This window comes from Artibeus jamaicensis, unplaced genomic scaffold (genome assembly GCF_021234435.1).
Source record: "Artibeus jamaicensis isolate MK-2021 breed Jamaican fruit bat unplaced genomic scaffold, CSHL_Jam_final contig_233, whole genome shotgun sequence".
NCBI lineage: Eukaryota > Metazoa > Chordata > Mammalia > Chiroptera > Phyllostomidae > Artibeus > Artibeus jamaicensis.
Genome location: NW_026521486.1, coordinates 65,494,300 through 65,509,858, shown reverse-complemented (window position 1 = coordinate 65,509,858; position 15,559 = coordinate 65,494,300). Strand labels below are relative to the sequence as shown.

Here is a 15,559-nt window from a genome sequence, read left to right as displayed (position 1 = left end):
GCAAAATAAAGAGACTCTGTGGGTGCAACATGCAAGCTACAGAGGTTGCATGTGACCGGAGTGCACCTGTTAGAGTCGCTATGGATGTAGACGCCACCCCTCCATCCCATTGCAAACCTGTTAGTTCAGAGGGCACCTTCCTGATGCAGTGTTTCCAATGTTTTTGTGCTTATTGAGCAGCCTGCTAAGTGCTGAGCACTGTGCTAAGGGCTTCGGCTTGTTTAATCCTAACAACAATCTCCGTAAGGTATCACACTACTATTATCTCTATTGTCCAATGCAATTAAGTAACATGCCCAAGAACAATCTTACATATACAAGAAGCTTGTCAGCAATGTAGCATTGTCGTAGTTTTTAGTAGAATATTAAACTCTTTGAATTTTTTATGATACTTCAGTGTAGTATAACGTGAAGAGTGGAGAGAAAACCAAGGCAGTGTCCCTAACCTGAGGAAGGGGTCATAACTGTCTTCCTCCAGGAAGGACCGTGGACTGCTGGTGCGTCAGAGGGAGCAAGCTGAGTTTCTAGCCAAACTGCAGCTAGAAAGGGAGGGTTGCAGCTCCTCCCTCACAGGCTCTTCTCTGAAACGGGGAGGGTGTCCTTCAAGTTAATACATGATTAACCTTCGATTTTTACTGTAAATGGTATCCTACTAGATGAAAGTCCTCTATTCATTAATAAAGCCATCACATTTTAATCTTTGCAAGCAAGTGAATACCCACTCTCCATTTGCATATATACTACTAAATATCAAAGGGAAAACAGGGATTTGAGGATTAACTGGAATCCCTTCGGGATCCTCTGAAGCCACAGATAAGGCAGTCTGTGCAGTGAAGGCATCCACACAGCCCTGGCAGCCCAGGGCCGTGTGCATGTGGAGGCCATGGAATCCCACCTGACCCGGACACTGGAAATCAAAACCGGCAGAATAATAATTCTGAAGTGAGCATGTCCTGTACTCATTTCTCCAAGCCTTCCTTGGAGATATTCAGTAGATATAGAGATTATCTATAATAACATAGACATTAAAACCAAATAATATCTATTAAAAGGTTAGAATTTAAATACCTGAATGTAGAAGGATGCAAACTAGAAAATTCATCAACAAATAAATGAAGAAAAATATCTTGATCGATTTCTCTAAAAACTTTCTTTGTATGGAAAATATTTTCTCTGTTCATTATCAGTGTAAGTGTATTTACCTTGTTGGATCTTTTGGGAATGGCCCTTCTTAGAGGCGCTCTAACAGCTCTGCTAAATTTGCTTTAAAAAGAAAGAGAGAGAATTAATTACTGTTCAAAGCCTCTCCAGGAGTTGGATGACAAAGGCCCAGGCAGTCACTACACAGCAGTATGACTTTTTTTGTAATACAGTGGTAATTTAAAAAAGAAAAAGTCAAAGCAATTGAGAGTTCCTTTTGTGGGAAAGGACCTTAGTAAGCATAAATGAATGCATTAAAGGTTTCTTTTTCTCAAAATTATACCCCAGGAAATGTGCATTTACCTCCTTAAGTAATAAAAAAAAAAGAAAAGTATTTTCCCCTGAGGACCAACCATGGTTTTCTAAATTTAGAAATGGCCGCCTCTCCAGTTAAAGGAGAAGCCACCCTTTTACTAAAATGTAACACTTCTTGTAAAAACTGCTCTTAAATAGATGCCTGATGTTATGTCTCATTTTTAAATCTGCAACAGAAAAAAATAAGAAAATGACCATATAAGGCAATTGTGTTCCAAAACATTCTAAAGGAATAGAGATTTAACTAACAGAAACTAATGGTTGCTGCTTGATCTAGCTGCAGAAAGACTCCACACCTTTCTCCAAGTGCCTATGGCAGCCCTGGGTGTACCTGACTGAGCTGGCTTCACTGGCTGGGGACTTCCAGCTAGGGAGCCGCTTTAGCCTGGGCAGCTTTCGGTTCCATAGTTCTAACTCCTCTATTCTTTCTTCAAGGTCATTGGTTAGTTTGCAGAGCTGCTTCATTGCACTTACATTTTCCATAAAGACCCAGTCCTAAAAATAAAAATAATACAAAGTATAAAAATTTATAAAATTGAGACTACCAGAGAACATACTGTCCATGGCCCATTCAAAGACAGTTGGAACACACCACTGAAAATAGTTATGCTCAACCTCAAGTTCATTCAAGATATATCTGGAGAGGTTTGCAGCTTAAAGTGGTCTTGCTAAACTGCTGGCTGCATAGTAAAACTGCTTATGCTCACTTTGCAATAAAGTGGAAATATGTCCTCTTAACCCAAGAGAGGGAATGGAGCTAAAGGACATTGTCAAGTTTGGAATCTGAAAAATTATTTTCATTGGCCATGATGCTATATTTAAAACTCATAAAAAGAAAGAGCAGGCTTCTGAACATTGACTTGTGCATGTATCACTAAATTCTCATTAGAAAGGACCCTAGTTCTTCCTGGTAAAATGTGCATCGAAGTGCTCAGGTGAAGAAAGGAGGAATGAGGGCCTGGGTTTGTCTCTGATTTCTGTGTCTCACTAGATGTGAGACTAAGCTAAAACCTAACAACTTCTCTGAGCTTCAGTTTCTTCATTTGTAAAAGGACACAAAAATTCCTGGGGTGTTAATTTTTGCTTTAACATGAGCTGTCACGTATTTTTCAGTCTAACTCCCTCCCAAACAAAATTTCAAACAACAGTAATACTAAATTCTCTCTGTTCAGAGAAAGGCATGTCAGAAAGACAGGAAAGGGGAAACAAACCAAAGGCAGAGTGTATAAGCCTTCCCTTCACCGCCCACGCACTCCAGTTGGCGCAGGAACAAGTGTGTCCGTGTCTCAGCCTGGAAAGCTCTCAGCAGCTCACACCCGACCCCATGACCTCCCCTCCTTTCCCACCCCCGTTTACAAGTTCAGAATGCCACTGCACTCTCTGCGGCTCACCGCGGCTGGTCTACCACTGTGAAGGAGTGAGCTAGAGGCCAAACAAGAAAGACCCTTTTGCGGTTAGGGGATCATACTGAAAGGTGTGTGAGTGTGTCTTTAAGATTCCCATCATGCAAACCAAAGCTTTAAGTGTTTCAATAGCTGTAAAGCAACCACTCAGAAAGGATTTCAAAGCTGAACATAATGGACTTAAGGCTCAGTTCATACAGTTTAAAGACATGCACACTGCTACAGAACAGACTGGTCAAGGTACATATATGGTCCATATTTGAATACTCTAAGACTGATACAATGGTATATAAATCACTTACCTCTAGGATAAAGGCTAAAGAAAAAATATTAAAAATAACTACAGCTACAATAATTTGCTAATGGTACACACATTTAAAGAGGTAAATGATAACATCAAAAACATAAATGGGTAGAGTTTTTGTATACACATGTGACCAAAGTTAAGTTGCTAGCTGCCAAAAACACCATAAGGCATTCCACATAAGCCTGATGGTAACATGGTAACCACAAAGCGCAAACTTGGAGTAGATACAAAAATGGTAAAGAGAAGAGAAACAAACATACCACTGTAGGAAATCATCAGTTCACAAAGGAAGACAGCAAAAGAAGAAAAGAACAAGAGGAATACAAAACAGCCAGAAAACAATACGGCGGCATTATTAAATCCTTACCTATTAATAATTGTCTTAAACAAAAATGGATTAAATTCTCTAATCAAAAGGCAGAGAGTGTATGAATGGATTTTAAAAAAGAGAGAGAGAGAACAGGACCCAAAGCTTTGCTGCCTACCAGAGACTCAAGTCAGCTTCAGGGCACAGGCAGACTCCGGGTGAAAGGATGGGAAAAGATTCTAATGGAAACCAAAGGGAGCAGGTGTAGCTAATCAGATATCAGATAACATGGGATTCAAGTCAAAAACCCTAACAAGAGACAAAGGTCATTACGGAAAGATACAAGGGCCATCAGTTCGCCCAGAGGCTATTATAGTTGTAAATATACATGCACCCAGATTCAGCCTGAGATGAATGACCTCCGGGGATGTGATTGCAGCAAGGTCACAACAGTTAGCAAAGCTTATTATAGACTTGGTAACGCTGAGAGAGTTGTAGGGAAGCAGGATCTTGCCGCCCCAAAATATGTCTCATTGGCATGAGGATTATTTTAGGCTGATTATTTTTAAGAAACAAAAGACTCAGGAAGAGCTTCTTACCTCCCCCTTAAATGCCTAAAATAATTTAGATGGAGGGCCTGTTTCACGAAGATGAGCTATCACCAGAGGTTACCACGAAGACTAGGATCCAGGTGCAGTCGACAGGGCGGGGCGGGAGGTGGAAGGGGTTGGAGGAGCGAGGAAAGGAGGGGTGAACTCAGCAGGGCCTGCTTGTTCCGAGTCCTCCCCGCGCCTCATTGTCTCCACTTGCCATAGCAAACATCCGTCTACCAAACATTTGTTTTTTCTTCTTCATGTAAATTGCCTTCCTCCCCTTTGAAGTCCCAGATTTCTACCCCTTTCTCTATCCCTCTGGATGGCAGATAAGCCTCAACTGCCTGATTGTCTCTGGGCCTTCATATTCTTCTGGAGCAAAATCACGTACAAAATTAAGCCTGGGTTTTTCTCCTCTCATCTGGCCCACATCAATGTGGTCCTGAAACCAGGCAGAACAATCTATAAGGATAGAGGAGAAACTTTTCCTCCTCAACAGAGCAAATCTTAAATGTTCTCGCTACACATACACAGAAGTTAACTATGTGAGGCAATGGATGTGTTAACTGTCCTCACAGCAGTCGTCACTTTGCAACATACATGCGTGTCCAGTAATCATGTTGTATAACTTAAACAGTGTTATATGTCAATTATTTCTCAATTCCATTATGAGGGAGGACCCTTTATTTAAGTAAAATAAGGTTGGACATGAATTGATAACTGGAATCTGAGTGAAGTTATATATATGGGTTTCATCACTATTGTCTCTATCTTGTATATTTGAAACTTTTCATTAAAAATGTTAAAAATAAATCACAAAACAAAACAAAACAAAAATCTCCTGACCAAAGCTCTTCTAAAAGTTCTAATTCTGGTACAGAGTTTCTTTTACTTCTCTATTTGTTTTAATAAATGTATGGCAGAGATCATGAAATGATCTATGGTTCTAAATCAAAGTAAATGTCATTGGACTTTATGCCATAATTATAACTGCAGCATTTAGTGGCTCAGGTGGTCAGCTGACGCCCACCCAACAGTCCAAATCAGGCTCCCAGCCGCCCCCTCTGGCTTCTCCCCTGCCTGCTCCCTGACAGGCAGTCGGTCCACCCACGTGCTAGCAGTTCAGCGGCCTCCATCTCCCGAGTCTACCCATTTCTCTGCATCCTCACTGGCACTCAGCATACCTACTATACATATTTTTATTTTTCTTGGCGACTGGCTTGTTTTTTAAAAAGCTTCCTTGATACATTATTTGTGATTTGGCCCCAACCAAACAGACCATGGGGAAAGAAGCTCAAGTCCTCTCTAAACCACAGCTGGTTCTTTGCAGCACCTCCCTAACCGGACTTGACCACGACCTCACGAGATCAGAGTGATGGCTGCATTGTCCAGACTTGTCATTAATAATAAAAAGCCATCTCTGATCTCACCAACTCAAATTTGCCGGCATCATACATCTTCCAGGTAGATCCAATAGGCCAGAAAATAATTCATGTGCTGGTCTGTTCAAGAGGAAATGGAGGTGGAGAGGGAATTTACTCAGGCCTTCCTAATTACAATGAAGGCCCTGGCTTTAAGGATCCAATGGGAAAATACCAAAAAACTTCTAGGGCATGTTATGGGGACCACTCTTACTAAAATACTGTGACACCTGTCCTCTATCATCATACCGAAGCCAGTGCGGGGGGGCGAAAGTCACCTTACAGTTGTGCATCTGTGAAGCAGAGTCGATTTTTGTATTATAATTTTTATTCATTATTGTATTTTTATTTGTATAACAACTGTGAACCTGGTTTTGCCCACCCCTGTATAAATATGTTCAAAAATTCACCTAGAATTTTCTGAAAATGTCCTTTTCTCTGCAAGTGAATAGTCTTGATGAGTTCATTTTAACCACGAATGTGCACCTGAGGGGCTTTTTCTAAATACACATCCAGGTCCCCCCAGAGGCTTGTTTGTGTTCATGAAGAATGAGGCGGGGCGTCCAAAGGCAGGGCATTTTGAAAAGCTTCCCCATCAGATGCCCACTGTTTGTTCAAAACTATTTTATCATTGAACCTACTTGAATTACTCAACTCTGTCTCGCTACGATTGACCATTTTACCTCAGCAGAAATGTAACTTTGCAGTTGGGATGCAAAAATGATTAACCGGCTTGCCTGCCAAATTGCTCGTGGGATTGGGGTGTGGGCGGAAGTGGAAACCGCTTCAGATCACACACGTCTCCTCCCTGCTGCAGATGGGCTTTGGGGCACGGGCACACACACAGCGAGTGTGTACATTCTGAAGGGATGCGTCGGGCGGTTTGGCAAGGACACCAGCCCGTGGAACAACGCGGAGGCAGTTGAGAAAGCGGAGCTGCTATCCAGCTCAGAGGGGTCCCTCATCTAAGCGTTGTCTTCACACTCTGTGCTCCAATCCTACGGAACCGTTTGCCCTTCACTGAACTGGCAGAGGCTTCTCCCTTCCCCCGAACCACCTGTTCTGCCCTCTTCCCACCTTCCTTACGCTTAGTGCCCTGTTTACCTGCAGTGTAAACACCCAGCAACCGCCCCCATATCATGTCCACAGCCAGTTCTCCAGCACAGAACAGTAACTCAGTGTATGTTTGATGACCTAATGAATGAATGAATGAATGTACTCATATTCTTACCAGGGCAGTTCATGCTATGAGGCATTGAGAGGTCATAGCATTGCACTCTAGTAAGATTGAAGAGACTGGCAAAACTTCCAGTTTATTTTTGCTATCTCAGGTTTCTCTCTCTCAGAAAAATAATGCTAATGTCCAGATCCCCATGTTAGAAAATGCCCATGGGCTCTGACTTCCGCCAAGATGGAGGCATAGGTGGAAACACTTTACCTTCTCGCACAACCAAATCTAAAACCAACAAAGTTTTAGCAACAATAAACTCAGCTAAGCCACAGAAAATCGAATAACACAGAGTCCGACAACAACGAACCACTCGGCTAAACTGGTGAGGGGTGGAGCCAGCAGCAGAGTGGGTCAGGCAAAAAAGATCCCCCAACCCAGGTCCACAGGCAGCCAAGGGCACGGATCCCAGGTGTGGGGTAGCTACGGGCAGACGCAGTGAAGGCACAGGGCGCTGGCTGATCATGGTCGCACATTTGTGTGCAGATAAACAGGGGCGGGCGGGTGGGGGGGGAGACGAGTGGTGAGGTGGACTGGGCAGGAGGGGGTGGAAAGGACCGCTATCGCTCCCTTTCTGACCCCGCCCTCACATACAGCATCACAAACCAGTGACCTGGGTGGCCCTGCCCTGGTGAACACCTAAAGTGCCTCTCCTCAAATATAACAGGCACAAACAGATCAAAACATGGCTCATGAAGAACTCAGAGCCCCAGAGCCCATAAATCTAAGTGAACAAGAAATTGCCAACCTATCAGAGGCACAGTTCAAAACACTGCTGATCAGGATGCTCAAAGAACTGGTTGATTTTAGTCACAAATTAGAGGAACATATGAAGGCTAAACTAATTGAAATGAAGGGAATTACACAGAAAAACCAATAGTGATGGAAAGGAAACTAGGAATCAAATCAAGGGAGCGGACCAGAAGGAAGAAAAAAATGACCAAATAGAAAAATATGAAGAAACAAGAATTCAAAAAAATGAGAGGCTAAGGAACCTCCAGGACATCTTTAAACACTCCAACATCTGAATTATAGGGGTACCAGAGGGGAAGAGGAACAGCCACCAGTGGAAAACTTATTTGAACAAATAATAAAGGAAAGGAGAACTTCCCCATTCTGGCAAAGGAAATAGACTTCCAGGAAATCCAGGAAGCTCAGAGAGCCCCAAAGAAGTTGGACCCAAGAAGGAACACACCAAGTCACATCATCATTACGTTAGCCAAGATTAAAATGAAGGAGAGAATCCTAGAAGCAGCAAGAAATAAGGGGACAATTACCTACAAAGGAGTTCCCATCAGACTGTCAGTGGATTTCTTAAAAGAGACCTTACAGGCAAGAAGGGGCTGGAAAGAGGTATTCCCAGTCATGAAAACCAAAGACCTACAACCAAGGTTTCTCTATCCAGCAAAGCTTTCATTTAGAATGGAAGGGCAGATAAAGTGCTTCTCAGATAAGATCAAATTCAAGGAGTTCATCATCACCAAGCCTTTATTATATGAAATGTTAAAGGGACTTATCTAAGAAAAAGAAGATAAAAAAGATGAGCAGTGAAAGGATAGCAAACTCACAGTTATTAACAACCACACCTAAAACAAAAGAAAACTAAGAGGACAGCTAGATCAGGAGTGAACCATAGAAAGGAAGATCACATGGAGGGTTAGCAACAGGGGAGTGGGAGAAGGAGAAGGGGGGAGAAGGTACAGAAAATAAATAGCATAGATAGAAAATAGATAGGGGGAATAGTAGGGGAAATACAAAATCTAAAGAACTTGAGACACGTGGTCATGAACTAGAGGTGGGGAAGGGGTGTGTAGGGTGGAGGGGAATGAAGGGGGGAAATAGAACAAATGTAATGGCATAATCAATAAAATAAAATAAAATAAAATAAAAAGAAGTACAAATTGGTAGTTATAGAATATCCATGGGAATGTAAAGCGTAGTATGGAGTAGCCAAAGAACTTACATGCATGACCCATGGACACGAACAACGGTGTGGGGATTGCCTGAGAAAGTGGAGGCTGCTGGGTGGAGGGGAACAAAAGGGGAAAAATTGAGACAACTGTAGTATCATTATCAATAAAATTTAAAAAATTAAAAAAAAAAAAGAAAATGCCCATGGAGATGCAGATAAGTTAAGCAAGGAACCACTGGGGTTTAACATTCTCAGTGCGATGGGTTAGTGGTTCAACTGTACACAGCAAATGGATTTCCACTCTGGTTAAGTCCTTTCCCCTTTGGGAGGAGACTGGCTCAGGAAAGAGATGAATGTTTTTCCAGTCCCCCTCATGCCCTAGGAACTCTGGGACTGCAGAACACAATTTGCAAGCTCCTGGGTCCCTTGCAGGTCCAACAACAAATGGGCCCACAACACCGAGAAGCAACCTCTTCTTGGGAACTACAACTTGTCCAGTGAGCAAGAGTGACTAAGCCTGGTGGCAAAAAATGCTTGGAGAAGGTGGAAGAGGCTCTTATTTCTTTCCCAGTGAGCTTGCAGACTTGAAAATCTCTCCTTGTGGCATCTGATGTTGCAGGCCCTGACATTTTATAATCAGATCATGGGAATAAAACAGCCTGTAACTGAGCATTATGAAAACGATTGCCAAGGGAGAAACTGTCTTTAGCCAATGGGTGTGTCTGGCAATTGTTTGGGCTTTGGATAAACTCGGCTTTAGATCTTTGTCCAAGAGTTTATTTTGTGGGTAGTTCTCCAGGCACTGACACGAATATAAAAAAAAAAAAGAATCCCCAAACCAGAAAAGCAGGCTCCTGAGATAGTGGGGAAGCTCAGCCCTCCAGCCGAATTTCCATCAGGGCCTGGAGGAGAGGTTTGCCTCACCTGCATTTCTCTTGCAAAGAGGACATTTCTCTTGGGCTCACTTCCCTGCCTGTTGTGTTGTGATCTCTGCCTTACATGGGAAGAGCAGGGCTTTATAAAACTACTTAAAATTGTGATTCATTGTTGTCTTTTGTGTGCTTTAGAATCCTTGCTTAATTTTCAGTTATCTCTGTGTAAGTGGAATTTTCTATGGAAGTCCTCTGACCCAGTGAAGTTTCCAGTTGAACTAGCGCATATCAGTTTGTTGCAATTCTTTGAATTCTTGTCTTGTCCCAGGTGAGGGATAAGCTCTTCTGGGAGTCAGTCACTGTGTCTTGTGATTCCCCAGGGCCAACTAAATAACTGGCATGTGTAGCTTAATGTTCAATTAATGAACAGAATCAATCGCTCTTTATCAGATACCAATGATGCACTAATCACTTTCCTAAGTGCACAGATAAAACAATTAGATAAGGCAGAAAGGGTCTCTGCCCTCATAGAATGTATTTTCTAGTGGGGAAACTGGCCTAATACAAGTAAATAATACAATTTTAAGTTGTAATTAGCACTAGGAAGGATGCCAACAAGGCATTAAAATAGAAAATAATTATCACTATCTCAAGCCATTGTTATAGCTTTGGTCTCACCGGTTTTATTTTTGAGAGCACTGGGAAAGAATAAAGTAGCCTCCGGTGGAAAGTTAGAGCCTCATCCTGAGGAAGGCCGATAACCCAGTGTAAAACTGGGCCAAACTCTTCACAGAAGGAGCAACCTAAATAGCTAATAACATAAGAAAGCAACGCACAGCTTTGTTACTAGTCAAAAAGGCAAATTCGAACAATAAGCTATCACTTTACCCCAATTAGATTGCAAAATTTGGGAAGTGTGGTAATGTCAGGTGTTGGATACGCAGAGAAACAGTAAAGCCTCGTGCGTTGCTATTATGAGTTGGAACTGACTAACCACCTGGCAGTATTTCACGAACTTAAGGCTATGAGTATCCTGTACCCTACTCCTGGTGTATGTTCCAGAGGAAACCTCCCACAGATTCAAAAGGGGGCCTGCAGAGTTTGTGGTCACCCGAGCTGGGGGATCCACACTTGAGAAGGAAAAGTTAAAGGCACAGGCCAAGGAGTTCCATGCATCAGACTAGGGGCAAGGTGTTCATAATTAAAACACATTAAAAAACAACACTAGCTATATTCCAGAAAGCTGGGACATCTGAGGATGTATAGGAAACACGTTGGAGTGGCTGCCATTGCTGTGGAGGGAGGGATGGACCAGGACATGAAGGTAAAGAGGGGGAAATGCAATAAAGTAAAAGAGCAGTAAAATAAGGACTGTAGTACGTCAACTCTAAAGTTCCAAAAGCGAAAACAAAGCCCCAGGGGGAAAAAATGAAAGGCATCTTGAGAGACACCACTCTTGCAGAAAATTTCTTTATTCTTTAGCTCTCTGCTCAGTTTAAGTAGCTTGACAGCACAGTGGTGAGCTGACCAGCTGAAATGAAGTTCAGTAGTCCAGGTACTTTGCAGGTGAAGTCCAAGTTCAAGCAAGCTACACCTGCTTACTGGGAGGAAGAGGCTCTGGACTAGGTGTCAGGCTTTACAGGTAACGGTAATTGAGCATTGGTCAGAAAGGGACTGAATTATACTTAAGATTTTATTTACTTCTTTAAAAATTACTTGAAAATATTCTCTTTGAACACTTTGGCATAAATTCAGCTATTCTAAGTTCTACTTGGGTAAATCAAGTGTGAAATTCCAGGTGCTGTATCACAGGCCTCTGTGATTGTCAAAGCAGCGCCACCCCCTGCTGGCACAATACTTCAATTGCAGTTTAAGGTGTCTGGAACCATGACTTCTCTACCCTACATTTTATTGCAAAAACGTTCAAGCATACAGAAAAGGTTAAAAAGTTGTAAGCACTCATATACGCACCACTTAAACCCCACAGTTACTGTACTGATCTTTTTTTTTTTTAATCACATCTCTCCATCCATCCATTCATTCACTGGTCTTCTTTAAATGCATTTAAAAAATGAACAATAACTTTTTTAAAAGAAGACATGACTATGAAAAGAAATTTTTCAAGAAAACAATAAATGGCCTATTTCTCTAAAAAATTTTTACCAGAAGACAAGAGAAGTCTCTCTCTGCTTTCAGTGTAAGGAGTTCCTAGGAGAGAAGATGATGATCTAAAAGCAGGTGGTCCGTTGTTAAAACATCCAGGGTTGGTTGTAACAACTGATGAACTTGAAAGAACTCATTGAGCTTGGAGTCAAATCAATCACGGGGCGGGGGGAGTGCTTGCCCACAGCACACTTACCATCACAACCAAAGAGTCGGTTGTCCTTCCTCCCCAGAGGAGAAAAGAATGGGTTTGTAAACAAGCTGCTGGGTAGGACATTGAAAAGCCCCACTTAGATTCTGGGCTGGTTTTTTTAAACATAAATTAATATTATTCTTTATAACTTAGTGTTTCTCTATTTAAACATGAAAAATACATCGATCTATAAAAAACAGCATTTCAGAGAGAACTGAGGTGGTGGCATCTCTGAGTGGCAGACAGAAACATTTGTTACGAGTTAACCATTTATTAGGTTCTGCTGTAATGGTTGGCCTAAGAAAACTTGCACTAGCAAAACCATTTATAAGAACAATGGCTTCAGAGGGGGAGGGACAAAGTGATTAAAGTAGAATTGAAACTCACCGTAAGGAAGTTATTTTTACTGTTGAAATGTAAAGAATAAAATAATATGTCCTGTATAACTATAAAAGTGACCTTATAGTCCCCAGAACTTGCTGAGCCAAGTTTTGGACAGTTTTATCTGATGCTGAAATTCCTGCTCTTAACCACTATGTACCATAAGACTATTGGTAATTTTTCAGTCATCAAAATCGATATTGTTTTGTTAACGCTCACTTTCCTCCCATCTCATCCGTCTCCTCTCGGTTTCCTCGCTGATCTGCTCTGCTCACTTGACTTCTCAATGCTGTGCTTGCCGGTACCCTCCTCCCGCTTCTTCCCAATCCTCTCAAGCTTCAGGGGCCCCCTCCTTCCTCCGCAGCCCTCACTGCGAGCGCTCAGTGTCCTCTTTGCTTCTCGTTCCCAGTGAACTCAGAAAGCCTGCCGAGCCAGGCGGGTAACAGGGAGCGGAGGTGGGAGGGCTAATGAAGCCCCCTGGGGGAGCCACTCCTTGGCACCGTGTCACCAGATCTGGTATTTCCAGGGAATCGGAAATCTGAGATTTGTTTGAGGACCTCCTAATTTCGGAACGTAGGCAATAGATAGGAAAGTTTTTAAAGTACCATGGGTCAGGAAGTGGGGGCAGCAGGGTGTGTCTTGAGGCCAGACTTGGTCACAGGCTCCCAATCTATGACTGCATCCATAACCTTCTGCTTCTTAATGGTTATTTTTCTGTTTTTGCAGCGGAGAAATATTGGCTATTTTATTATGAATGGTGCCATCCAGGAGAATGGGGAGCTAATACTGAAAAGCCTGAATTCCTTAATGGTAGGTCACAGGTCATACAGGGCAAAGTCACAAGACATCGTGGATCAGATGTTCGGGGCCGTGCTGGGAGCTGAGTGGTCAGAGATTGGCTAAGGGTGAGGAATCATTTCTTCAGGTCTTGAAGACAGCTCTGCAGCCGCCAAAGGAAGGATGGCTCCACGTAGGGCTCAGGAGCACACGGATAGCTGGCCGAGTCAAAAATCATTTCCTTACTCCAAATGTGACACCTATCAAGGGCGAGCAGTGCCGGCCAAGGTCCCCCACCCAGGTCATCAAGGCAAAATAGCCCTGACACCTTCTCAGAACTCACGAAGCAGAGCAGGGCGCCAGGCTGGGGCACATCTGCTGCGGCCACCAGCTCCGGGCTACGGCTCACCCTCTGTGTGCCCAGAGCTTCAAAGAAAAGGCCGGTGTCAGGAGATCAGAGTATGGAGCAAAGAAAGGTTTCTTGACTGACAAGGCCTAAGTTAGGAAGACGGGGATACGTTATGGCATTTGCCAACCTTTCCCTTCTTAATATCATTCTCCACGCCTGCGGCTTCCTCCACCCCACCTGCTCTCAAGTTCCACACTCCCTGTCATCACCTCTGGGCGTTTTCATCTCACTGGTCAGCTGACATCTCACGCTCAAAAGTGAACTCCTATTTTCCCCTGGAGAACCACTTCTCCTTCAGACTTCTTTATTTTACTAGAACCACTTTTCTTCCTTTCGTTGACATTCAAAAATTCGGGCACTAATATAAACACATTCTTATTAGAAGACCCAGGAGGTGTCAGAATCTGTACTGAACAACGCAGGATTGACGAAGCACCTTCTCTGACCTCCAGGAGCTCCTAGTCGGCTGGAGGGGAGACACTGCATATTCAGAGGCCTAAGACATTGTAGAGATAGGACCAATCCAGGCATCACAGGATTCATTCATTCATTCGACCAATATTTATTGAATTTGTACAATATTCTAAGCCCTGGAGTTAAAGCCTGAAGTCATCAAGTACTGAAGACACAGCTTGAAAAGCATAGGAAATTTTTGGTCTTATACAACTAATTAGGGGTATTGGCAAAGAACAAGCAGGCTAATAAACAAGACAATTTCAGTTAGGGACAAGAGTTAGCAGTGCGCCCTCTGCACAGAGGTGCAGCCCAAGGGGTGGATGGGGTCTGCACCAGCCAGAGTGAGCATCTTTGTCTATTACTAAAAGCACCCCCTACACCCTCACAGTGGCCCTGAAGGTTATAAAGTGAAGCCCGGTGATGTGGAGACTGTTTAGCTAAGGTGGTCAGGGAAGGCCTTGGTGCTGAGATACAGCTGATCGGCCTTTTAGACAAAGAACACACACCAATCCAGCTCAGAGGCAGAAACAAGCTGTCCAGTGTGAGAGACAGGAAAAAAGGCCGGCGGGCCAGTGGGGAGCAACGAGCCGTGTCCGTGTGTGCAAACATCACGAATACATCACATTCCAAAGGGTTTCAGTTTGTTCCTGGTGGAGGGGCGGGTGTGTGGGTGTTAGGAAATGAGCTAGAAAAACCAGATTTCATCCAGATCGTGGAGGCTGACAACAGTCTAGCCAAAGAAGAGCCAAAAGTGAGGAAGGGAGATTGTACAATCGGGGATCTGTTCTGTTTTGCTTTAAACGAAGATAATTCTTTTGGTGGCTGGCAGGCCAGTTAGGTCATTATAAGAGGGATAAAATGGAAAGAATAAAGAGGATAAAGAGGGGAGATGATGAACAAGAGATACTGCCAGAGTGAGAACAACAGTTCTCAACACCTGATTGGACCCTGTGGATGAGGAAGGCTGGAGAGGCCTCCTGTGGCAGGCGCCCTCCCTCCCTCAGTCACACCGGCAGCCCCCAGGGCCCGCAGGGTCTCACGTCACTTGTCTCTCTGTCTCCCCACTTCCTTTCCATCCGCGAACCCCTGGTGTCCCGGTACCCCTCTCCTTCCTCTGCACCATCGTGCTCCTTCGTTGGTGCACCCACAGCGGCTCTCGCGTTGTCATGTAGAGCACTGTTCCTCGTGTCTTATCTGCCAGGTACCCGAACACAGGAACCAAGCGTTATTTATCTCTGCACGACTCAGATGATGATTCCCGCCACATTACAGTTGAAGAAAAATAGAATCAATGAGGAAAAAGTAGCTACATACTGAGTTACGGTAGAGTGGTTTAAAACATACAATCTTAAAAATGCATACAGATCATTCAATGAATAATTACTCAGAAGATGAACCTCATCTTTATATACTCTCAGTTATGAATTTGTTTAAGGCAGTTCTTACATTTACTGTGTACATTTTTCTTATACCAGGTACACCTAATAATAATGCTCAAGAAATGTAACCACCTGCTCCCATATAATCACAGAAACAAATAAGTAAACCTGCCAGGTAAAGAGATGGGCAAACAAGCCAGGAAGCCCCGTGTCCTCATGCAGGGTTGGATGACGGCCCCTACT

General features: G+C 43.3%; 1 protein-coding gene across 1 annotated transcript in view; it reads right to left on the bottom strand.

The window, feature by feature from the left end:
- MYRFL (myelin regulatory factor like) overlaps nt 1-15,559 on the bottom strand; it is a 115,257-nt gene that overhangs the window by 19,398 nt on the left and 80,300 nt on the right. Inside the window, 2 exon segments of the mRNA XM_053661440.1 lie at nt 1,203-1,263; nt 1,847-2,010. Of these exon segments, the coding sequence (XP_053517415.1) occupies nt 1,203-1,263; nt 1,847-2,010 (225 nt within the window).